We start from the raw sequence: 24,651 nt of genomic DNA on the forward strand, positions 1-24,651 counted from the left end.
CCAGGTAATAAACCCTGGGCATTAACATAAAAAAACATACACATCCAAACTCACATCCAACCGCATGGAACTCCCCAGTGCCACAATAGAGTTCACAACTGACAGGCTCATCAAGGGGCTGCCTCAAACCCTTCAAAATTCCTCTTGTGGACACAATCTGGCCACAATTTTCTCCAAGCAGAGTTCAAAGTCCTGGTAGTCACTCCCTCCCAAGCCTTACTGAAGTGTTCTTTCCAAAAATCTTTTTTAGGGTCAAGTGAGTGTCTGAGGTCACATTAAAGCACCTTTCAAGCATTGTTTTGGTGTAGAGTTTTTTAAAGTTTGAAATGACCTGCTGGTCCATGGGCTGGAGGAGAGGAGTGGTATTCAGGGGCAAGAACTTTACTGTGATGAACTCAGACTTCTTCAGAATTAGGTCATCCAAGTTTGGAGGATGAGCAGGTTCATTGTCCATTACTAGGAGGCACTTGAGATCCAATTTCTTTTCCAGGAGGTAATTCTTCACACTAGGGCCAAACACTTCATTGAACCACTCAACGAAAATTTCCCTCGTGACCCATGCCTTATTATTAGATCTCCAAAACACACACAATTTACTCTTCATAACATTGTTTTTCTTGAACACTCTGGGATTTTCAGAATGGTACACTAGTAACAGCTTCACTTTGAAATCCCCACTAGCATTAGCACAGAACATGAGCATCAGCCTGTCTTTCATAGGCTTGTGTCCTGGCAGTGCCTTTTCCTCCAGGGTAATGTAGGTCCTCTTTGGCATTTTCTTCCAAAAGAGGCCTGTTTCATCACAATTGAACACTTGTTCAGGTTTCAGTCCTTCAGCCTCTATGTACTCCTTGAATTCCTGCACATATTTTTCAGCCGCTTTTTGGTCCGAACTGGCAGCCTCACCATGCTTTATCACACTGTGTATGCCAGTACGCTTCTTAAATCTCTCAAACCAGCCTTTGCTGGCCTTAAATTCACTCACATCACCACTAGTTGCAGGCAATTTCTTTACCAAATCGTCATGCAACTGCCTAGCCTTTTCACAAATAAGCGACGTCATGAGACTATCTCCTGCTAATTGTTTCTCGTTTATCGACACCAATAATAACTTCTCAACATCTTCGAGTACTGGTGGCCTCATTTTTGTCAGCATATTTACCCCCTTTGCAACAACAGCTTCCTTGATTTCCTTTTTCTTGGCCACTATGGAACATAAGGATGTGTAGGGTTTCTTATACATCCTGGACAGTTCGGCCACACTTGTACCACTTTCATATTGTTCAATGATGGTTTTCTTAAATTCAATCGTATTTCTCACCTTCTTTACCAAAGGCTTGGCACTAGGAGCTTTCTTGGGAGCCATGGTAGCTTATTTAGCACTTGCAAGCACTAAAATGAATGGAATATTATGAAATATTTCGTAAGAACATGTGAGGGGACCGTTGCTCACTGGTAAACAATGGCACACTGGCTGGGAAGGGAGGCCGAGCCGTGAGTATGCGTCCAGGACGAAAGACAATTAGCGAGTTAATGGACCATTTGCGAGCCAATGTTTAGACGAAACAACGGGACTATTTCTGAAATGGACGACTTTCAGGCCGGACGATTATTGAGGGACCACTGTATTTAGGTATGCATACTGGTCAGAGAGCTTGTCGTAAGTCCAAGTCATTGGTAAACGAGTATGTCACTAAGTGAGGAGAGGTTCTATAGTTCAAGATTATAGGACCAAATTTTTCAGCCAAAAATTGTGGGTCGACCTATTCTTTTTTTTTTTTTTTTTTTTTAACAAGTCGGCCATCTCCCACCGAGGCAGGGTGACCCAAAAAGAAAGAAAATCCCCAAAAAGAAAATACTTTCATCATCATTCAACACTTTCGCCTCACTCACACATAATCACTGTTTTTGCAGAAGTGCTCAGAATACAACAGTTTAGAAGTATATACGTATGAAGATACACAACATATCCCTCCAAACTGCCAATATCCCAAACCCCTCCTTTAAAGTGCAGGCATTGTACTTCCCTTCCAGGACTCAAGTCCGGCTATATAAAATAACCAGTTTCCCTGAATCCCTTCACTAAATATTACTCTACTCACACTCCAACAGCTCGTCAGGTCCCAAATACCATTCGTCTCCATTCACTCTTATCTAACACGCTCACACACTCTTGCTGGAAGCCCATGCCCCTCGCCCTCAAAACCTCCTTTACCCCCTCCCTCCAACCTTTTCGAGGACGACCCCTACCCCGCCTTCCTTCCCTTACAGATTTATACGCTCTCCATGTCATTCTACTTTGATCCATTCTCTCTAAATGACCAAACCACTTCAACAACCCCTCTTCAGCCCTCTGACTAATACTTTTATTAACTCCACACCTTCTCCTAATTTCCACACTCCGAATTTTCTGCATAATATTTACACCACACATTGCCCTTAGACAGGACATCTCCACTGCCTCCAACTGCCTCCTTGCTGCAGCATTTACAACCCAAGCTTCACACCCATATAAGAGTGTTAGTACTACTATACTTTCATACATTCCCTTCTTTGCCTCCATAGATAACATTTTTTGTCTCCACATATACCTCAATGCACCACTCACCTTTTTTCCCTCATCAATTCTATGGTTAACCTCATCCTTCATAAATCCATCCGCTGACATGTCGACTCCCAAATATCTGAAAACACTCACTTCTACCATACTCCTCCTCCCCAATCTGATATCCAATTTTTCTTTATCTAAGTCATTTGATACCCTCATCACCATACTCTTTTCTATGTTCACTTTCAACTTTCTACCTTTACACACACATTAGTATTCTTTTCTTTCTTTCAACACACCGGCCGTATCCCACCAAGGCGGGGTGGCCCAAAAGAAAAAACCAAAGTTTCTCCTTTCAAATTTAGTAATATATACAGGAGAAGGGGTTACTAGCCCCTTGCTCCCGGCATTTTAGTCGCCTCTTACAACAAGCATGGCCTACGGATGAAGAATTCTGTTCCACTTCCCTATGGAGATAAGAGGAAATAAACAAGAACAAGAACTAGAAAGAAAATAGAAGAAAACCCAGAGGGGTATGTATATATACGCTTGTACATGTATGTGTAGTGTGACCTGAGTGTAAGTAGAAGTAGCAAGACATACCTGAAATTTTGCATGTTCATGAGACAGAAAAAAGGACACCAGCAATCCTACCATCATGTAAAACAATTACAGGCTTTCGTTTTACACTCACTGGCAGGACGGTAGTACCTCCCTGGGCGGTTGCTGTCTACCAACCTACTACCTAGTATTCATGAATACTAAATTTGAAAGGTTGAAATTCTGAAATGGTGAAGGCCTACCACACATTAGTTTACTATGTCTTTGGTGTATCAAAGTTTAAGGAGTGCTCCATAACCATAGTATACATTAAATATACAGTGGACCCTCGAGTTTTGGCGGCATCGACTTTTGTGAAATCCGACTTTCGGCAAGTTTTTTCGGCAAAATTTGGCCTTGCAGTTCATGATTAGACTCGTGATTTGGCGACCGTCTGGTACCCGTCCGCCCATCACCGCGCACACAAAGCCAGTCTCAAACGCCATTCACGCTCAGTGTGCCATTGTTTACCAACACGTGACCATCACCCTGCGGGTTCATACGTAATAATCCATTGTTTTTTGTGATTGCAGCGGCTAAATAAGGCACCATGGGCCCAAGGAAAGCTAGTGCAAGCCCTTTGGTAAAGAAAGTGAGGAATCTATTGTGGCATTGGGGATGTCCCTGGGGTTGGAGGTGAGTGGTGAGGATGTGGAAGAGTTGGAGGACCACAGGGAAGAGCTAACCACTGAAGAGCTGCAAGAGCTTCATCTGCAACAGCAAGAGATCACAGCTCAGGAAACTGCTGCAGAGGAGGAGGAGGAAGAGAGATGAAGGAAGGTGCCTTCTTCAAAGATTAAGGACATTTCTGCAAAGTGGACTGAAGTGCAAACATTTATGGATGAACTTCACCCTAACAAAGCTGTTGCAGGCCGTATTGGCAACATGTACAATGACAGTGTTGTGTCCCACTTCAGACAAATCTTAAAGAAACGCCAGAAACAGAGCTCTCTGGACAGATATTTTGTGCGACAGGGTTCCCGTGACTCTCAAGTTTTTCCCAGTGCCAGTGTCTTTAAAAAACAAAGAAGGGAAGTAACCCCAGATAAGGACTTCATACCTGAAATCCTAATGGAAGGAGATTCTCTTTCCAAACAATAGTGTACACCTTCCTCCTATCCCCTCCTCCTGTCTTCCATCCACCCAGAAGTCTTCAGTAAAGGTAAGTGTAATGTTATTATTATTTTTTATATACATGTACTTGATTTCTCATTGTTTTCAGTATGTAAATCTTTATTTAATTTGAAAAAAAAAAATTTATTTTAATGTTTTTGGGTGTCTGGAATGGATTAATTTTATTTCCATTATTTCTTATGGGGAAAATGGTTTTGCCATTCGGCAATTTCGACTTTCGGCAGGCTCTCTGGAACGGATTAATCACAAAACTCGGGGGTCCACTGTAGCTTTGTTTTATACGATGTCTGATCACTGCATCTGACAGTTAAAACATAAAAGAGGAGCACAAAAGTACACCTACCAGCCCTACTCAAATCCAAACTTTTTCACTTGTATATTTGTTCAACCTATTTTTAAAGTTACCCATGGTTTTAGCTTCAGTGATGAAAGGAGGAAGGGAAGGAGGGAGGGAGAAAGGCAGGTAGAAGAGGTTGGGAAGGCCAGGAAGAAAAGGTGCTTAGCTTCCACACTCAGAAATAATTTCCTCCCGTTCAGCAGGAAAATTTCCATAAACTAAATGCTGTATTATGCATCTGATTGTACATTTTGTAATGATTAAACTAGAACTAAACAAACACTTCTTTAAAGGCATTTGGTCCTGCTCACACCATTTTATAGTATGATAGGGCTTTCTCTTTTATCATAAGGCAATTACATGAGGCACTTTTTTTTCTGCCGAGTCTAATAACTCGGCATCTTTGTCAGTCCTATTTAAGTCTATTGACTTCTTTCCCATTTTTTCATGTCAAAGTCAGGATTACTTATCACACATACACTTATCTTCTCATTGTCTGGAATTCAACAAATTTGTGATTCTCTGACACCAAAGGCATGGGTTGCCTTCATCACCTCTGAGCATGTCTATCACCTCAATTTTCTTCACTAGATATGAGATGAAGTGATGAACAAATTAGAAATGGAAAGATAACACAGGAGACAAAAATGGTATAGTACACATCCACAAGGTAACTAGTGTTGTGGTGGTGGTGTGGGTGGAGGGGGTGTAAACACTATGAAGTGACACTAAGTCTACATTAAAATAGTGGAGGTCCAATGCACATGGGAGGAAAGATATCCCACCTATACCAGCACAAAAGTGGGATTTTTAGAGCAAAAGATGGAAAGAGGACAAAAAAAGTGAATCACAGTTTTGGAAATGCAGTGGCCAGATACACAGTAGAAGGTAGTCTACTGTACATATAAATAAATGCTTAACATTTCAATGTGACACTACAGTACAGTACAGTAAGGCCCCGCTTTACGGCGTTTTGCCTTACGGCGTTCCGCTAATACGGCGATGTCAAATTATGACCAAAATTTGCTATACGGCAAGCGGTCTCTCAAATACAACGCCCCCCACCCGGTTTGTTTACATTTTCCGTGACCTCATCTATTACGTCAGGAAACTTTACAAAATTTCAAGTGTTTTAAAGATACTGCATATTTTATATGTACTCTGATAATTATACATAAGTGTACCTGTACTTAAATATACAGTGGACCCCCGCATAACGATATTATTTCAATCCAGAAGTCTGTTTGGGTGCCGTTATAGACCGAATTTGTTCCCATATGAAATATTGTGAATTAGATTAGTCCATTTCAGACCCCTAAAAATACACCTACAAAAGCACTTACAAAAATAAACTTACATAATTGGTCGAGTTGGGAGCTGATCGTTATGCGGGGGTCCACTGTACTTACACACTGTGCTGGTGTGCAGGGTACACATTAAAATCGCTAAGTCTCTATCTACTCATGACGCAAATACTACGTAATAATAACCACTCTTTGGCACACTAAATGTCTTATTTTACATCAATATAGGCATTTTCATTAATCCATCTATGATATTTTCCTCAAAATTATATATGAAACCCATTACATAGCATATAAACATGATACATACACTCACAGAATAAAAATTGACGTAAATATGAGATTTGTTTACCAAGCAGCTGTGTAGGTAGCGTCGGAAGAATTACATTTTCTCTAGTCAAACTGGGGGATAACTGTAGAAAAATATTCTTTTCATATGCCTTTACTCTATATATAGCAATTCACGACCCTTGTGGGTTTAGTGCTTTTTATAATAATAATAATAATAATATTATTATTATTATTATTATTATTATTAACATTATTATCTTCATTCACTCTAAAAATGGTGTGTTGCTGTTTGTTTATTCTGAACTAACTTGTACAACTTGTACACAATGTAAGAGTATTTGTATTGTGAGGTAATTATTATTATATAAAAAAAATATTGAGGTAAATGTTTTACAAATTCTTACAAATGGACGTGAATGAACTAAAAGTAGACACATATTAATACGCATTTATTTCGCCTGACCAAGTGATCGCCCACTACCTGTTCAGTTTGTGTTCTTACATTGTCTCAACTCTGTATCTCATTCTCTCTCTTGTTTACTCTTTCGTTAACTAGTTGGCTCTCATTGACGATGGTGTCTAAGGTTAGCTGTGATAAAAAGAGAAGTCGTAAGCCTCTTGCTTTAAGTGCCAAGTTAGAGGATGATGGTGTGCCATTCTAATTTTATTCAATAAACACCCTGCCACTCACCTCTCACACATTAATATTAATATTTTAGGGTAAGTAATAAGTGTACTCTGTGTGTATCTTACCTTTTATTGTGTTTTTAATGCCTATTTCTATTGCTAACTTAATATAAGTTAGTGTAAACATGTTGTCTGGCATTTATTGCATATTTTATGTGTGCTCTGATAATAATACTTGTGGAGCTGTGTGGTAGCCGGGTGGAGGGACAACATTACGTTTTCTCTGCTCAGCCATCAGAGAAAACGTGTATGAATCTGCGTTTGGCCCAGCCACTCCCTCACTCTGCTTTTGTTTACAATTTTCAGCATGAATTATTTATTACTTCTACCTTCGTTTATGATGGCATCTAAAGGTAGTTGTTAGAAATGATTAAATTCAGTGAACAAGGCATGTCGATGTTAATAATATGGCTCTGGGCCACAGTGTAGGTAGCCGGTAGGTGTAGCCCAGGCGGGCTACACCTACCTGCTACCTACACTGACTTCCTACAAATAAATACTACTCACCTCTCTTCCTATATTAAGACTACACATATTTTAAGGTAAATAATGAGTGTACTGTATGTGTATTTTACCTCTCTGGGATGTTTTAAATATCGTATATTAAGTATGAGACGGGGAGCCAGGGCTACCTACACCTGGGCTACCTGCACCTGACTTCCTACAAGTAAGTACTACTCACTTCTCTCCCTACATTAAGATTACAAATACTTTAAGATAAGTAATGAATTTACTGTGAATGTATTTTACTTTGTGTGTTTTTAACCCTTTCAGGGTCCATCCCGTAGATCTACGGCTTTACGTTCAGGGTCCAAACCGTAGATCTACGCCATGAGCTCAGCTCACTCTGATAAACTGTGAGTGGTACATTTGGGCCTGGATATGAGAGAATACATCTATGTGGTATGTGTGCACCACATAAAACAGATCCTGCAGCACACTGTGTATAATGAGAGAAAAAAAATGAAATCATGATTTTTCGATTAAAACAGCAACTTTGCAGTGTTTTTTCGTATGTTTTTTATAGTTGTATTTGCGATTTCTTGGTCTCATTTGATAGAATGGAAGACATATTACAGAAATAGAGATGATTTTGATTGGTTTTAGCACTGGAAATGGCTTGAAACTGAGCTCAAATAGCAGAAATGTTAAATTTTTGCCGATATTCAAGAATAAACAAACGACCTCACACGTCTAATACACGTCAGCTGGTGGGTCTAATATACATTCACAAATATGGTGATGATATTTATACAATTATTACAATATTGCATAACAGTAAATCTTCTATTTTTTGGTGTGAATAAAAATTCATTATGTGAATAAAAAATCAAAATGGAATTTATTTGTGAAGCCTCAAAACATAACTAATGAACAGAGGAAATGTTAGTTTAGTGCCAGGAATGCCTACATTGTTCATTCTGGACCCTATTTTGAAATTGGAATATTTTGAACTTTGTGTTAAATTGGCCAAATTAACAATTTCCGATCACTTTATTTTGTAGTTGAAACAGTTGACTTGGCGATTTCTTGTGCTCAATCGATAGAATAGAAGTAATACTAGTGAAATAGCTAAGAATTTGGTTGATTGGAATAATGTAATTGGCCTAAAATGGGAGTCAAAGTCAGCAAAATCGCCGATTCGTAAATATCGCTGAGACATCAAAATTCGCGAGAGCATAATTTCGTCAATTTTCCACCAAATTTCGTACTTTTTGTTTTATTACCTTCACAAAAAGATTCTCTACGATTTCATAAGAAAAAATAACAAATTTTTTTTTTTTTAAATTCTTGGACACTGGTGCGTGACTCCAGATTTGGGCCTTGGACCCTGAAAGGGTTAATGCCTGGTTCTATTACTAATGTAATATAATTTAGTGTATACTTGTTGACTGGCACTTATATGCATTTATAAATGGAAAAAAATGGCGTTCTGCCTTCCGGCGATGTCTGCTTTCCGGCGACAGCCTGGAACCTAACCCGCCGTATAAGTGGGGCCCTACTGTATATAAAAACTCCTAAAATGAAAATACTGGTTATGTATTTAATGACTATATGTCAGATTTTATAAAACAGTGTTAAGGGATACAAAATGTCAACAATTATACTAGAAAAAATGCAGTAAACATCTTCAAGAGTGAACTGCAATCCACTCTTAGATTACTGTGGTAATTAATAGGCTTCAGTTATGTAGTGCACAATAATATAAAAGTTTTCAAAAAAATAATAAGCCTCATTAAAATCATGAACACAGTGCATGTCCCTCGAACACAGAATTAAAACCTTCCATGATGATAAAATTATACTGTAATACAATGCAGCTATCTTAACACAATGCACCATCTTAATACAAGCTACAGCTAATTTGAGACTAATAAAAAATATGAACACTAGAAAATTTCATGCAGGAATTGTTTAAAAAAAAATAATCAACATTATCAAACCAACCTTCAGACAATCCTCATCTATAGCTTCTCCCTTCATTGCTTTACTCATTTCCTGTGTCAAAATTTTCTTCCGTTCAGGGTTGGTTTTATCCCAGGTTAATACAGGGCGGGTCTCGTATAGAGTTGTTAAGTTCATATTCTTCACCTTGTAAGATGTAGGGACTTCCTCACAAACATCATGTGGGGTCTGTAATCCAAGTTGTACTGTATTTCACAATCATAATATAATATTGTACACATAAAAAAGATGGTGCACTGTTAATTATTTGTTAAATTAGTATATAAAACCTTGCATACTGTAGTACCATATGTACAGCGAAGCCCTCTAATTAACAGACTAATAGGGGGAGGAGGTGTACGATATTGTTGACTGTCTGAAACTTCCAACTTTTTAAATTAATTTTTTAGTGATTGCAACACAATCTGACAAAGTTCTGAATTAGTGGAATTGGTCTGCTGATGCAGAAGACAATCAGACACTAAGAATATGAGTATTGTAGACTGTAGTACTACAGTACGGCACCTTACTCTATAGCAATTTTATAGAACTGTACATGATTTACAGTACAGGAGGGCCCTGCATATTCAGTACCCTCTTTTCAGTGTTCCACATTTTCATGTTGAGCCATTTTTATGTACAGTATTTTTACTGTTTTTCCTCCATTTTCTCACAACAGTTGTGTATTTACTTTATTTTTTTTTATTCTTAGCTGTATGAAGCACTTAATATATGATAGTGTAAACACATTATCAGGCATTTTAAACACATTTGGTAATGAAAAAATGCTCTTTTCCACCCACTGGCAATTTACACTTATTGCACAGGGAAGAGAATCTAAGAGTAGTGCAAATGGGGCCCTCCTGTAATTTTGCTCACCTATTTATGATGGAGTGGTGAGGTGTAAGCTGCAGTGATTGATAGTGAAGACTCAGAATAACTTTTATTCCAAGTCAAATTAACTGCAAAACTCTGCTAGTGAAAATTATGTAGAAGGCTAAGAAGATGTGCCACTGATATGCCAGACTCAACCTTTATTAGTCAAATTTCTACTTAACATTGAGAACCACATAATTCCTCTTGGCACAACCACTTGCTTTAGAAGCCACTGTTAACCGCATTTTACTAAATATGTTAATAAGGTCACACAAAACACTGTAAATACAGGGAAAATTGGAGACTGAACGGCAAATGAATGTGTGAGTAAGTACAAACCATAAACTGGCACAAGCGGCCTATACGCAGGGAACAATGAAAACAGACAGATCCTGGATGTGGCTGCTCTGGCCTGTACTGGATGAATGTCAGAGTCATCAGACTTGGTCTGATGCTTCTGAAGACAATGAACACTACCACTACAGACGAAATCCAGAATAAATTTTTGTTATTAAAAAATTGCCATAATCTTTCAAATGGAGGGCCATTAATGAGAGGTTTTACTGCATGTTTTTGTAAGCATTTATAGCCATAGTTTCCATGAGGAGTTTGCCCATAATGATGTTTTTGTCTGGATGAAATAAATCTGAATACAATAACTCTAATATAATATACTTAAAAGTGTGAGTGTTGTGGCAGGAGGGTAAGCATGGAAATTTTGATGAACTGTATAACTTGCATCTCTTGTGTTCATAAATTAATGCATAAATCTCATCATTCCAGATATAAGGATAAGCAACTCCTCAAGCCAACTTTATCCACTGAAACTTTTGTTTTAACAACCCTGTCAAAACATTTTTAAAAAGTAAAAGTATCTCATCTGTTGAAACACTTTTTCTTTAAAAAGTGAAAATATCTCAACACATAGTTAGAATGTAGTCCATACACTCTCAAAAGTGAATATAAAAGAATGTAAATTACCATTTTCTATAAAAAACCTACCACATCTTTCTTTTTTAATTAAGGAAAATGGTTATTAATCACATCACAAACCTCATCAAAAGTCATATCTGTAGGAATATATCGCAGATCAAGAAGAATACCATTTCCTTCAAATGCTTTGCGATCACAGGTTTGATAGAGGAGACTGGCAGTGTCAACAGAATTGCACTCAACAACTGCATAGTAGTAGCGAAGACGATTACGCTGGTACTGTCGCAGAGCCTCATGATGTGATTTGGTTGCTCCAGCTTTTTCATCAAGTTTACCTTTTAAAAAATTCACAGCAAATTACTGAAGATATTTTATTTGCTACTTTGTTAGTACAGTATTTACCATTATACTGAAGTATAACACAGTCCCATGTATAAGTTGACCCTTGATATTTTACCAAACAGTCCTTAATTTTTCATATACACATAATTTCATGTATAATGCTATCCTAATGTTTATGCAACTTTAAAAGTATTAGTCAGAGGGCTGAAGAGGGGTTGTTGAGGTGGTTTGGTCATTTAGAGAGAATGGATCAAAGTAGAATGACATGGAGAGCGTATAACTCTGTAGGGGAAGGAAGGCGGGGTAGGGGTCGTCTTCGAAAATGTTGGAGGGAGGGGGTAAAGTAGGATTTGTGGGCGAGGGGCTTGGACTTCCAACAAGCATGTGTAAGCTTGTTAGATAGGAGTGAATGGAGACGAATGGTATTTGAGACCTGACGAGCTGTTGGAGTGTGAACAGGGTAATATTTAGTGAAGGGATTCAGGGATGAGGTTAATCATAGAATTGATGAGGGAAAAAAGGTGAGTGGTGCGTTGAGGTATATGTGGAGTCAAAAAACGTTATCTATGGAGGCAAAGAAGGGAATGTATGAAAGTATAGTAGTACCAACACTCTTATATGGATGTGAAGCTTGGGTGGTAAATGCAGCAGCGAGGAGACGGTTGGAGGCAGTGGAGATGTCCTGTCTAAGGGCAATGTGTGGTGTAAATATTATGCAGAAAATTCGGAGTGTGGAAATTAGGAGAAGGTGTGGAGTTAATAAAAGCATTAGTCAGAGGGCACAAGAGGGGTTGTTGAGGTGGTTTGGTCATTTAGAGAGAATGGATCAAAGTAGAATGACATGGAAAGCATATAAATCTATAGGGGAAGGAAAGAGGGGTAGGGGTCGTCCTCGAAAGGGTTGGAAAGAGGGGGTAAAGGAGGTTTTGTGGGCGAGGGGCTTGGACTTCCAGCAAGCATGCATGAGCATGTTAGATAGGAGTGAATGGAGACGAATGATACTTGGGACCTGACGATCTGTTGGAGTGTGAGCAGGGTAATATTTAGTGAAGGGATTCAGGGAAACCGGTTATTTTCATATAGTCGGACTTGAGTCTTGGAAATGGGAAGTACAATGCCTGCACTTTAAAGGAGGGGTTTGGGATATTGGCAGTTTGGAGGGATATGTTGTGTATCTTTATACGTATATGCTTCTAAACAGTTGTATTCTGAGCACCTCTGCAAAAGCAGTGATAATGTGTGAGTGTGGTGAAAGTGTTGAATGATGATGAAAGTATTTTCTTTTTGGGGATTTTCTTTCTTTTTTGGGTCACCCTGCCTCGGTGGGAGACGACCGACTTGTTGAAAAAAAAAAAAAAAAAAAAAATTCAGGGAAACCGGTTATTTTTATATAGCCGGACTTGAGCACTGGAAATGGGAAGTACAATGCCTGCACTTTAAAGGAGGGGTTGGGATATTGGCAGTCTGGAGAGATATGTAGTACATCTTTATACATATATGCTTCTAAACTGTTGTGTTCTGGGCACCTCTGCAAAAACAGTGATTATGTATGAGTGAGGTGAAAGTGTTGAATGATGATGAAAGTATTTTATTTCTTTTTGGGTCACCCTGCCTCAGTGGGAGACGGCCGACTTGTTGAAAAAAAAAAAATGAGAAGTGCTGTTTGAGGTACACAGTAATGCATCTTAGAGTGGATGCCTACTGTAGTGTTTTATGTTAATGTCCAGGGCTTATTACCTGGACCTCAGCAATGAGAGTCACTACTCTCACCACTGGGCAACAGCGACCAGTCCCTACTGTAGTGGAGACCTCTTTAGTTATGGGCTGGATGTGGGTATTGAATTTAAAGTTGCAGTCAGTGTGTAGACCTAAAATGGTTGTTCATTATGTTTAGTTGGATATTTGTAGCTCTGTTTCCCATGCCTTACAACTGGGTTTTATTTTAACTTCTGGGGTCTGTTAATGTCCTCTTCAGCCATGCTTGTTATTGATGCATCAATAATCACAAATTGCTGTACTTCTTTATGCTACTTAGAATGGGTTTGATAGGCAAGGTCAGTTACATAAAAAAAATGTAAAGTAATAGCTTACCTTTCTCAAGTTTATCAAGATCTACTAAATCAATATTAGAATCCTGTGCCTTACTACAAGGTACTGATTTTAACTCTTGGGGTCCACTAAGGTCCTCTTCAGCCATTCGTTGCTTTCCATATTCAGAAGGATATATAGTGACTTTCTTTACATAACCACCTCTTGGGCAAAATGATGAAAACACCATCATGATATCTGCAGCATTTATATAATCCCAGTCAAGGTTGCAAACAGCAAAACGTGACGTTTCCTGAAAAATTATTATGAAAAATAGTTGCTGAATTTTGAAGATAACTTTATCCAACTCTTGATAGGAAAATGATAAAAACCTTCTTGGTAAAATATTTTCAAGCCCCAGTAGTGCTAAAATTTATGTTGATATACAGTATACTAGCAATACATATGAAACAAATTATATTTCAACAAGAAACATTTGAGTGCTAAGACAATTACTGTAGCATGTTTCAAACCTTAAGTAGCTTTGTTAAGCCCTAATTATGTTGTCATCTCAAGAAATATAACTACTGTAGGTGGTTTTCAAAAGCTTTCCTTTTGCAAGCTGTGGGTCAATAAATATCTTCACAAAGTTCCTTTAGTGGAAGGAAGATGGGGTAGGGGTCAGCCTAGGAAAGGTTGGAGGGAAGGGGAAAAAGAGGTTTTGTGTGTGAGGGTGTAGACTTCCAGCAAGCATGCATGAGCATGTTACATAAGAGTATGTGGAGACATGGTTTTTAGGACCTGACGTGCTGTTGAAGCGTGAGCAAGATAACATTTATGAAGGGATTCAGGGAAACTGGAGGTGGGAAGTACAGTGCTTGCACTCTGAAGGAGGGGTGTTAATGTTGCAGTTTTATAAATGTAGTGTAAGCTTGTCTCTGGCAAGACAGTGATGAAGTGAATAATGAAAGTTTTTTTTGGGCCACCCTGCCTTGGTGGGAAATGGTTGATGTGAATAAAAATAATATAAATACTGTACAGTATTTTGCCTGAAATTAATCAGAATAATTTTCTCTGGAAATAATCTTCATCTATAAACCATAATGAAAAGTTTAATGGTAACAGCAATTAAAAGAAAACATTTGTACCTACTTCCACATCGTGCGTCTCATTGTCCCAGACAGCATCTTTGTCAAATTCCCCCCAGTCAAATTCTCCAATATCCAGACCTTCATCACTTGTGGAATCATCATCTGAGGAGTCATCTGAGAAAAGAACTTCACCCCTTGCATAGTCTTGGGTCATGTCTCGTAGTCGTCTGTCCATGTCTTCTGATAGTTCTAACATTTCCTTCTCCTCTCTCTTGTTAATTTTTTCTGCAATATGTACATTTTGTGAGTTGTGAAATATGAAGAGAAAATCTAAGTTCTATTAAGGTAATTTTTACATTAGCTTCAATGTTATCTAATGTAAGTAAACAAAATATAAAAAGTCACTCTTTTTATGTTAGAGGTTTCCTTGAAAAAAAGAGCCTATTTTAACTTTACAAAACTATACAAGTTACTCGTACATAAGGGAAGCTTTATATATAGCTTATCATTTGGTATGATTTCTTAACACTGTGTTCATTTTTCTAGTTGGATATTTGTAACTACATATACAGTGGACCCCCGCTTAACGATCACCTCCAAATGCGACCTATTATGTAAGTGTATTTATGTGAGTGCGTTTGTACGTGTATTTTTGGGGGTCTGAAATGGACTAATCTACTTCACAATATTCCTTATGGGAAAAAATTCGGTCAGTACTGGCACCTGAACATACTACTGGAATGAAAAAAGTTCGTTAACCGGGGGTCCACTGTATGACAGTTTTGTAGAACCTGTGTGACCCTAAATTTATGAATTAACCCTTTGCAAATAGCTGAAAAAGTTTTCAACAACACTTTAGACTGATTTATTTCAGAAGTACCTGTACAGTTTTAAAAAAGGCTCTCACCTTTTTCATTTTCATTTTTTATATTACTACCTAGTGAATCTTCACTTTTTTCAGTATTTTTTATTGAAATGATATTGCTGTCCTGTATATCACCTCTTCTTGCCTCTACATCATGATTTTCTGTGCTGCATTTATCACCATCATCTTCTGTACTGCCGTCTTCTCCATCATCATCTACCTCGTCATCAGAGTCTTCATCAGAAGACAAATGATAAAATACAGGATTCATTATTTTTATGTTAGAGGCTTCCAGAGGTTAAGTAAAATTATTCTCCTTTGAAAATAAAAAGAACTTAATTTAGCTTCAGCAAAAATACACAAGTTACCCATACATAAAGGAATATTTATTTATCATTTGGTATGATTTCTTAACATTTTGTTCATTTTTCTAGCTGGATATTTGTAACTTGATGACAATTTTGTAGGATGTAAGCAACCCTAAAAGTATGTATTAACCCTTTGCAAATGCAGCCTCTCCTCACTTAATGATGGAGTTCCTTTCCTGAGACCACGTCATTAAACAAACTCGTCGCTAAGTGAGGAGCATACCATAATGGTAGTGAGTTTGTGTTAACCATCTTTGATATTATTTTAATGTTACCTTTGCACCATTTATAACATTTCTGGTATATTTTTATATGTTTATACAGTAGTGTACTGTATAATGAAATAAGAGAATAAAGTAAATCAGCTCTAATATACATTATTTAGGCACGAATACTGGTCAGACAGCCCCTTGTAAGTCTGAGGCGTCAGTAAATGAGTATGTTGTTAAGTGAGGAGAGGCTGTAGTCTGAGAACAATATACAGTAGGACCCCGCTTTACGGCGTTTTGCTTTACAGCATTCTGATAATACGGTGATTTCAAATTATGACCAAAACTTGCTATACAGCAAGCAGTCTTTCTAATACGGTGTGCCCCACCCAGTCTGCTTACATTCTCCGTGAGTACATCTCTCTATTATGCCTGGAAATTTTCCAGAATTTCAAGTGTTTTAAAGTTATTGCAGATTTTATATGTATGTGTACTCTGATAATTATATTTATGTGTACCTGTACCTAAATATATTTACACACTGTGCTGGTGTGCAGGAACACATTAAAATCACTAAGAGTCTCTTTACTCTTGACGCCATATAATCTCTTGGGCACATTAAATGTCGTATATTACGCTAATATAGACATTTCCATTAATCCATCTATGATATTTTTTTCAAAATTATATAATAAACATGCTACATAATGTATACACATGATACAGACACCCACAGTATAAAAATTTACATAAATATGAGATTCATGTACCAAGCAGTTTGTAGAGTGTTAGAAGAATTACGTTTTCTCTAGTCAAACACCAGTTACTTAACTGTAGAAAAATATTCCTTTCGTATGCCTTCACTCTATCTATAGCTATTCATGACCCTTGTGGGTTTAGCGCTTCTTTCTTTATGAGGCATTACATTGAACGAAATGGGGTAAAGCAGCTGGAACTGACGGGATTATGACAGAATGTTAAAAGCAGGGGAAGATTTAGTGTTGGAGTGGTTGGTATTTTTGTTTAATAAATGTATGAAAAAGGGGAAGGTACCAAGGGATTGGCAGAGAGCATGTATAATTCCTTTATATAAAGGGAAGGGGGACAAAAGAGATTGTAAAAATTATAGAGGAATAAGTTTACTGAGTATACCAGGAAAAGTATATGGTCGAGTTACTATTGAAAGAATCAGAGCCAAGACAGAATGTAGGATTGCGGATGAGCAAGGAGGTTTTAGAGTGGGTAGGGGATGTGTAGATCAAGTGTTTACACTGAAGCATATATGTGAACAGTATTTAGATATAGGTAGGGAAGTTTTCACTGCATTTATGGATTTTGAAAAGGCATATGATAAGAGTGGATAGGGGAACAATGTGGCAGATGTTGCAAGTATATGGAATAGGTAGTAAGTTACTAAATGCTGTAAGGAGTTTTTATGAGGATAGTAAGGCTCAGGTTAGGGTGTGTAGAAGAGAGGGAGACTACTTCCCGGTAAAGGTGGGTCTTAGACAGGTATGTGTAATGTCACCATGGTTGTTTAATATATTTAATATATTTATAATATAATTTAATATATTATATAATATATTTATACAGGGATATCTTGCTACTCCTACTTACACTTTGGTCACACTTCATAGACACGCACATGCATATATATATATATACATACATCTAGGTTTTTCTCCTTTTTCTAAATAGCTCTTGTTCTTTTTTTATTTCTTCTATTGTCCATGGGGAAGTGGAAAAGAATCTTTCCTCCGTAAGCCATGCGTGTCGTATGAGGCGACTAAAATGCCGGGAGCAATGGGCTAGTAACCCCTTCTCCTGTATACAATTACTAAAAAAGAGAAGAAGAAAAACTTTATAAAACTGGGTTGCTTAAATGTGCGTGGATGTAGTGCGGATGACAAGAAACAGATGATTGCTGATGTTATGAATGAAAAGAAGTTGGATGTCCTGGCCCTAAGCGAAACAAAGCTGAAGGGGGTAGGAGAGTTTCAGTGGGGGGAAATAAATGGGATTAAATCTGGAGTATCTGAGAGAGTTAGAGCAAAGGAAGGGGTAGCAGTAATGTTAAATGATCAGTTATGGAAGGAGAAAAGAGAATATGAATGTGTAAATTCAAGAATTATGTGGATTAAAGTAAAGGTTGGATGCGAGAAGTGGGTCATAATAAGCGTGTATGCACCTGGAGAAGAGAGGAATGCAGAGGAGAGAGAGAGATTTTGGGAGATGTTAAGTGAATGTATAGGAGCCTTTGAACCAAGTGAGAGAGTAATTGTGGTAGGGGACTTGAATGCTAAAGTAGGAGAAACTTTTAGAGAGGGTGTGGTAGGTAAGTTTGGGGTGCCAGGTGTAAATGATAATGGGAGCCCTTTGATTGAACTTTGTATAGAAAGGGGTTTAGTTATAGGTAATACATATTTTAAGAAAAAGAGGATAAATAAGTATACACGATATGATGTAGGGCGAAATGACAGTAGTTTGTTGGATTATGTATTGGTAGATAAAAGACTGTTGAGTAGACTTCAGGATGTACATGTTTATAGAGGGGCCACAGATATATCAGATCACTTTCTAGTTGTAGCTACACTGAGAGTAAAAGGTAGATGGGATACAAGGAGAATAGAAGCATCAGGGAAGAGAGAGGTAAAGGTTTATAAACTAAAAGAGGAGGCAGTTAGGGTAAGATATAAACAGCTATTGGAGGATAGATGGGCTAATGAGAGCATAGGCAATGGGGTCGAAGAGGTATGGGGTAGGTTTAAAAATGTAGTGTTAGAGTGTTCAGCAGAAGTTTGTGGTTACAGGAAAGTGGGTGCAGGAGGGAAGAGGAGCGATTGGTGGAATGATGATGTAAAGAGAGTAGTAAGGGAGAAAAAGTTAGCATATGAGAAGTTTTTACAAAGTAGAAGTGATGCAAGGAGGGAAGAGTATATGGAGAAAAAGAGAGAAGTTAAGAGAGTGGTGAAGCAATGTAAAAAGAGAGCAAATGAGAGAGTGGGTGAGATGTTATCAACAAATTTTGTTGAAAATAAGAAAAAGTTTTGGAGTGAGATTAACAAGTTAAGAAAGCCTAGAGAACAAATGGATTTGTCAGTTAAAAATAGGAGAGGAGAGTTATTAAATGGAGAGTTAGAGGTATTGGGAAGATGGAAGGAATATTTTGAGGAATTGTTAAATGTTGATGAAGATAGGGAAGCTGTGATTTCATGTATAGGGCAAGGAGGAAAAACATCTTGTAGGAGTGAGGAAGAGCCAGTTGTGAGTGTGGGGGAAGTTCGTGAGGCAGTAGGTAAAATGAAAGGGGGTAAGGCAGCCGGGATTGACGGGATAAAGATAGAAATGTTAAAAGCAGGTGGGGATATAGTTTTGGAGTGGTTGGTGCAATTATTTAATAAATGTATGGAAGAGGGTAAGGTACCTAGGGATTGGCAGAGAGCATGCATAGTTCCTTTGTATAAAGGCAAAGGGGATAAAAGAGAGTGCAAAAATTATAGGGGGATAAGTCTGTTGAGTGTACCTGGTAAAGTGTATGGTAGAGTTATAATTGAAAGAATTAAGAGTAAGACGGAGAATAGGATAGCAGATGAACAAGGAGGCTTTAGGAAAGGTAGGGGGTGTGTGGACCAGGTGTTTACAGTGAAACATATAAGTGAACAGTATTTAGATAAGGCTAAAGAGGTCTTTGTGGCATTTATGGATTTGGAAAAGGCGTATGACAGGGTGGATAGGGGGGCAATGTGGCAGATGTTGCAAGTGTATGGTGTAGGAGGTAGGTTACTGAAAGCAGTGAAGAGTTTTTACGAGGATAGTGAGGCTCAAGTTAGAGTATGTAGGAAAGAGGGAAATTTTTTCCCAGTAAAAGTAGGCCTTAGACAAGGATGTGTGATGTCACCGTGGTTGTTTAATATATTTATAGATGGGGTTGTAAGAGAAGTAAATGCGAGGGTCTTGGCAAGAGGCGTGGAGTTAAAAGATAAAGAATCACACACAAAGTGGGAGTTGTCACAGCTGCTCTTTGCTGATGACACTGTGCTCTTGGGAGATTCTGAAGAGAAGTTGCAGAGATTGGTGGATGAATTTGGTAGGGTGTGCAAAAGAAGAAAATTAAAGGTGAATACAGGAAAGAGTAAGGTTATGAGGATAACAAAAAGATTAGGTGATGAAAGATTGAATATCAGATTGGAGGGAGAGAGTATGGAGGAGGTGAACGTATTCAGATATTTGGGAGTGGACGTGTCAGCGGATGGGTCTATGAAAGATGAGGTGAATCATAGAATTGATGAGGGAAAAAGAGTGAGTGGTGCACTTAGGAGTCTGTGGAGACAAAGAACTTTGTCCTTGGAGGCAAAGAGGGGAATGTATGAGAGTATAGTTTTACCAACGCTCTTATATGGGTGTGAAGCGTGGGTGATGAATGTTGCAGCGAGGAGAAGGCTGGAGGCAGTGGAGATGTCATGTCTGAGGGCAATGTGTGGTGTGAATATAATGCAGAGAATTCGTAGTTTGGAAGTTAGGAGGAGGTGCGGGATTACCAAAACTGTTGTCCAGAGGGCTGAGGAAGGGTTGTTGAGGTGGTTCGGACATGTAGAGAGAATGGAGCGAAACAGAATGACTTCAAGAGTGTATCAGTCTGTAGTGGAAGGAAGGCGGGGTAGGGGTCGGCCTAGGAAGGGTTGGAGGGAGGGGGTAAAGGAGGTTTTGTGTGCGAGGGGCTTGGACTTCCAGCAGGCATGCGTGAGCGTGTTTGATAGGAGTGAATGGAGACAAATGGTTTTTAATACTTGACGTGCTGTTGGAGTGTGAGCAAAGTAACATTTATGAAGGGATTCAGGGAAACCGGCAGGCCGGACTTGAGTCCTGGAGATGGGAAGTACAGTGCCTGCACTCTGAAGGAGGGGTGTTAATGTTGCAGTTTAAAAACTGTAGTGTAAAGCACCCTTCTGGCAAGACAGTGATGGAGTGAATGATGGTGAAAGTTTTTCTTTTTCGGGCCACCCTGCCTTGGTGGGAATCGGCCGGTGTGATAATAAAAAAAAAATAATGGGGTTGTAAAAGAAGTAAATGCTAGGGTGCTGGGGAGAGGGGTGGGATTAAATTATGGGGAATCAAATACAAAATGGGAATTGACACATTTGCTTTTTGCTGATGATACTGTGCTTATGGGAGATTCTACGGAAAAGTTGCATAGGTTAGTTGACGAGTTTAGGAGTGTGTGTAAAGGTAGAAAGTTGAAAGTGAACATAGAAGAGAGTAAGGTGATGAGGGTATCAAATGATTTAGATGAAGAAAAATTGGATATCAAATTGGAGAGGAGGAGTATGGAAGAAGTGAATGTTTTCAGATATTTGGGAGTTGACGTGTCAGCAGATGGATGTATGAAGGATAAGGTTAACACAGAATTGATGAAGGAAAAAAGGTGAGTGGTGCATTGAGGTATATGTGGAGACAAAAAACATTATCTATGGAGGCAAAGAAGGGAATGTATGAAAGTACAGTGGACTCCCGGCTATTGGCCGTAATTCATTCCTGAAGGTCGGCCAATAACCGAAATGGCCAATAACCAAATTAATATTTCCCATAAGAATTAATGGAAATAAAATTAATTCGTTCCAAACAAAATTTTTTTTTTTTTTTTTTCAACAAACCGGCCGTATCCCACCAAGGCAGGGTGGCCCAAAAAGAAAAACGAAAGTTTCTCTTTTTAAATTTAGTAATTTATACGGGAGAAGGGGTTACTAGCCCCTTGCTCCTGGCATTTTAGTCGCCTCTTACAACACGCATGGCTTACGGAGGAAGAATTCTGTTCCACTTCCCCATGGAGATAAGAGGAAATAAACAACAACAAGAACTAGAAAGAAAATAGAAGAAAACCCAGAGGGATGTGTATATATACATATATATGCTTGTACATGCATGTGTAGTGTGACCTAAGTGTAAGTAGAAGTAGCAAGACGTACCTGAAATCTTGCATGTTTATGAGACAGAAAAAAAGGACACCAGCAATCCTACCATCATGTAAAACAATTACAGGCTTTCGTTTTACACTCACTTGGCAGGACGGTAGTACCTCCCTGGGCGGTTGCTGTCTACCAACCTACTACCTAGTCCAAACAAAAATATTCACAAAAAAAATTTTTTTTTTACAATTATGTAAGTCACCCTCCTCGGTGGGAGACGGCTGACTTGTTGAAAAAAAAAAAGTAAGGATTACATACCTTTATTGAAGGCTAATGCTGGCTTCTGGAAGATAGGGAGGAGGAAAGAGAGAGGAGTTAGTGTTTGGAAGGGGAATCCCCCTCCATGAAGACTTTAGGTAGCAATGCCTTCTTTGGGGTTACTTCCCTTCTCTGTCTTTTAATGCCACTAGAACCAGCTTGAGAGTCACTGGACCCGTCTCACAAAATGACTGTCCAGAGTGCTCTGTTTCTGGCATCTCTAAGATTTCCCTGAAGTGGGACAGGGTTTTGTCACTAAACATGTTGCAGATATGGCTTGTTTCAGCTTTGTCAAGGTGGTGTTTCTCTACAAAAGCTTGCACCCTGGTCCACATTGCACACACCTCTTTAATCTCTGAAAAAGGCACCTTCACTCCCTCTTCCTCCTCCTCTGAAGCAAGTTCCTCAGCTGCAGTCTGTTGCTGTTCAAGTTGAAGCTCTTGCAGTTCTTCAGTGGTAAGCTCTTCCCTGTGTCCTCCACCAACTCTTCCATATCCTCACCACTCACCTCCAACCCCAGGGACTTCCCCAAAGACACATTAGAGTCCACAGGGTCGGCAAGGGTCATGGTCACGCTGAGTCTCAAACCCTTCAAAATCCCTCTCTTGGACACAATCTGGTCACAGTTTTCTCCAAGCAGAGTTCAAAGTCCTGGAAGTCACTCCCTCCCAAGCCTTACCTATAAGGCTTATGCAATGGAGGATAGTGAAGTGATTTCTCCAGAACTCTCTTAGGGTCAACTGAGTGTCCGAGGTTACTTCAAAGCACTTTTGAAACACTGCTTTTGTGTAGAGTTTTTTGAAGTTAGAAATGACCTACTGGTCCATGGGCTGGCAAGTTCCACCACCTTCATACCACTCTCGAATTTTTCTATCACTTCACGCTTAAATTCCATGGTGTTTCTCACTTTCTTTAGAACAGGAACTTTACTAGGAACTTTCTTTGGAGCCATGGTTACTTATTTCACAGTTGCACTGCAAGAAAAACCACTAAAAACAATGGTAAACAAGCGAAATGTTTGGATGTATGAGCAGAAGCTTCTTCAGCCACTGAGAGACAAAGCCAAACTGAAGCGCAAGCTGCCCCAGCCAGCAGATGAACGCGTCCAAAATGGCCGATAACCGAGCGAACGGCCAATAACCGAGCGCCAAAAACCCCGCTGATAACCGAGTTGGCCGATAACCGGGGGTCCACTGTATAATGGTACCAACACTCTTATATGGGTGTGAAGCTTGGGTTGTAAATGCTGCAGCGAGGAGGTGGTTGGAGGCGGTGGAGATGTCCTGTCTAAGGGCAACATGTGGTGTAAATATTATGCAGAGAATTCGGAGTGTGGAAATTAGGAGAAGGTGTGGAGTTAACAAAAGTATTAGTCAGAGGGCTGAAGAGTGGTTGTTGATGTGGTTTGGTCATTTAGAGAGAATGCATCAAAGTAGAATGACATGGAGAGCGTACAAATCTGTAGGGGAAGGAAGGCAGGGTAGGGGTCGTCCTCGAAAAGGTTGGAGGGAGGGGGTAAAGGAGGTTTTGTGGGCGAGGGGCTTGGATTTCCAGCAAGCATGTGTGAGCATGTTAGATAGGAATGAATGGAGACAAATGGTATTTGGGACCTGATGAGCTGTTGGAGTGTGAGCAGGGTAATATTTCGTGAAGGGATTCAGGGAAACCAGTTATTTTTATGTAGCCGGACTTGAGTACTAGAAATGGGAAGTACAATGCCTGCACTTTAAAGGAGGGGTTTGGGATATTGGCAGTTTGGAGGGATATGTTGTGTATCTTTATACGTATATGCTTCTAAACTGTTGTGTCCTGGGCACCTCTGCAAAAACAGTGATTATGAATGAGTGAGGCAAAAGTGTTGAATGTTGAGGAAAGTACTTTCTTTTTGGGGATTTTCTTTCTTTTCGGGTCACCCTGCCTCGGTGGGAGATGGCCAGCTTGTTAAAAAAAAAAAATAATAATTTGTAATAATAATTTGTAAAAATAATAATAATAACTTGTCAGAGCATCATTCCTTCTAAAAATGATGTTACAGGAGAATGGAAGTGTTGGTCTTTATTTATTCTACTGTATCACTGTGGAGACAACTTGTACACAATATACAGTGTTTATATGAACCTGTGTCAACCATAACCAGACACATTTGTTTACATAAGTAATCTGCGGCTCTGTCCTCTTACTTGTTCTCTTTCTCTCGTTTATTTGTTTTTATCTCCTCACCTCTCACCCTACATTAAGACTACAAATATTTTAAGGTATGTAATGAGTGTACTGTATATGCATTTTATTGTTCTAGGGAGCTTTAAATGTCATAGTAGGTGGGGTGGCCAGGTGGGCTATCATACCTCCCACACAACTTTCTACAAATA

The 24,651-nt window shown here is 38.9% G+C and overlaps 1 protein-coding gene across 2 annotated transcripts in view; it reads right to left on the minus strand.

Moving 5' to 3' along the window:
- Nucleotides 1–24,651, minus strand: part of LOC128699487 (ESF1 homolog) — a 64,248-nt gene that overhangs the window by 22,990 nt on the left and 16,607 nt on the right. For both annotated transcript variants that reach the window (XM_070098259.1, XM_070098260.1), the window contains exons 5-9: nucleotides 15,524–15,715; nucleotides 14,678–14,901; nucleotides 13,589–13,838; nucleotides 11,276–11,490; nucleotides 9,350–9,535 (exon numbers count right to left, since the gene is read on the minus strand). In XM_070098259.1, the coding sequence (XP_069954360.1) occupies nucleotides 9,350–9,535; nucleotides 11,276–11,490; nucleotides 13,589–13,838; nucleotides 14,678–14,901; nucleotides 15,524–15,715 (1,067 nt within the window). The remainder of the gene's footprint in view (nucleotides 1–9,349; nucleotides 9,536–11,275; nucleotides 11,491–13,588; nucleotides 13,839–14,677; nucleotides 14,902–15,523; nucleotides 15,716–24,651) is intronic.

The sequence above is a fragment of the Cherax quadricarinatus genome, chromosome 61 (genome assembly GCF_038502225.1).
Source record: "Cherax quadricarinatus isolate ZL_2023a chromosome 61, ASM3850222v1, whole genome shotgun sequence".
Classification (NCBI taxonomy): domain Eukaryota; kingdom Metazoa; phylum Arthropoda; class Malacostraca; order Decapoda; family Parastacidae; genus Cherax; species Cherax quadricarinatus.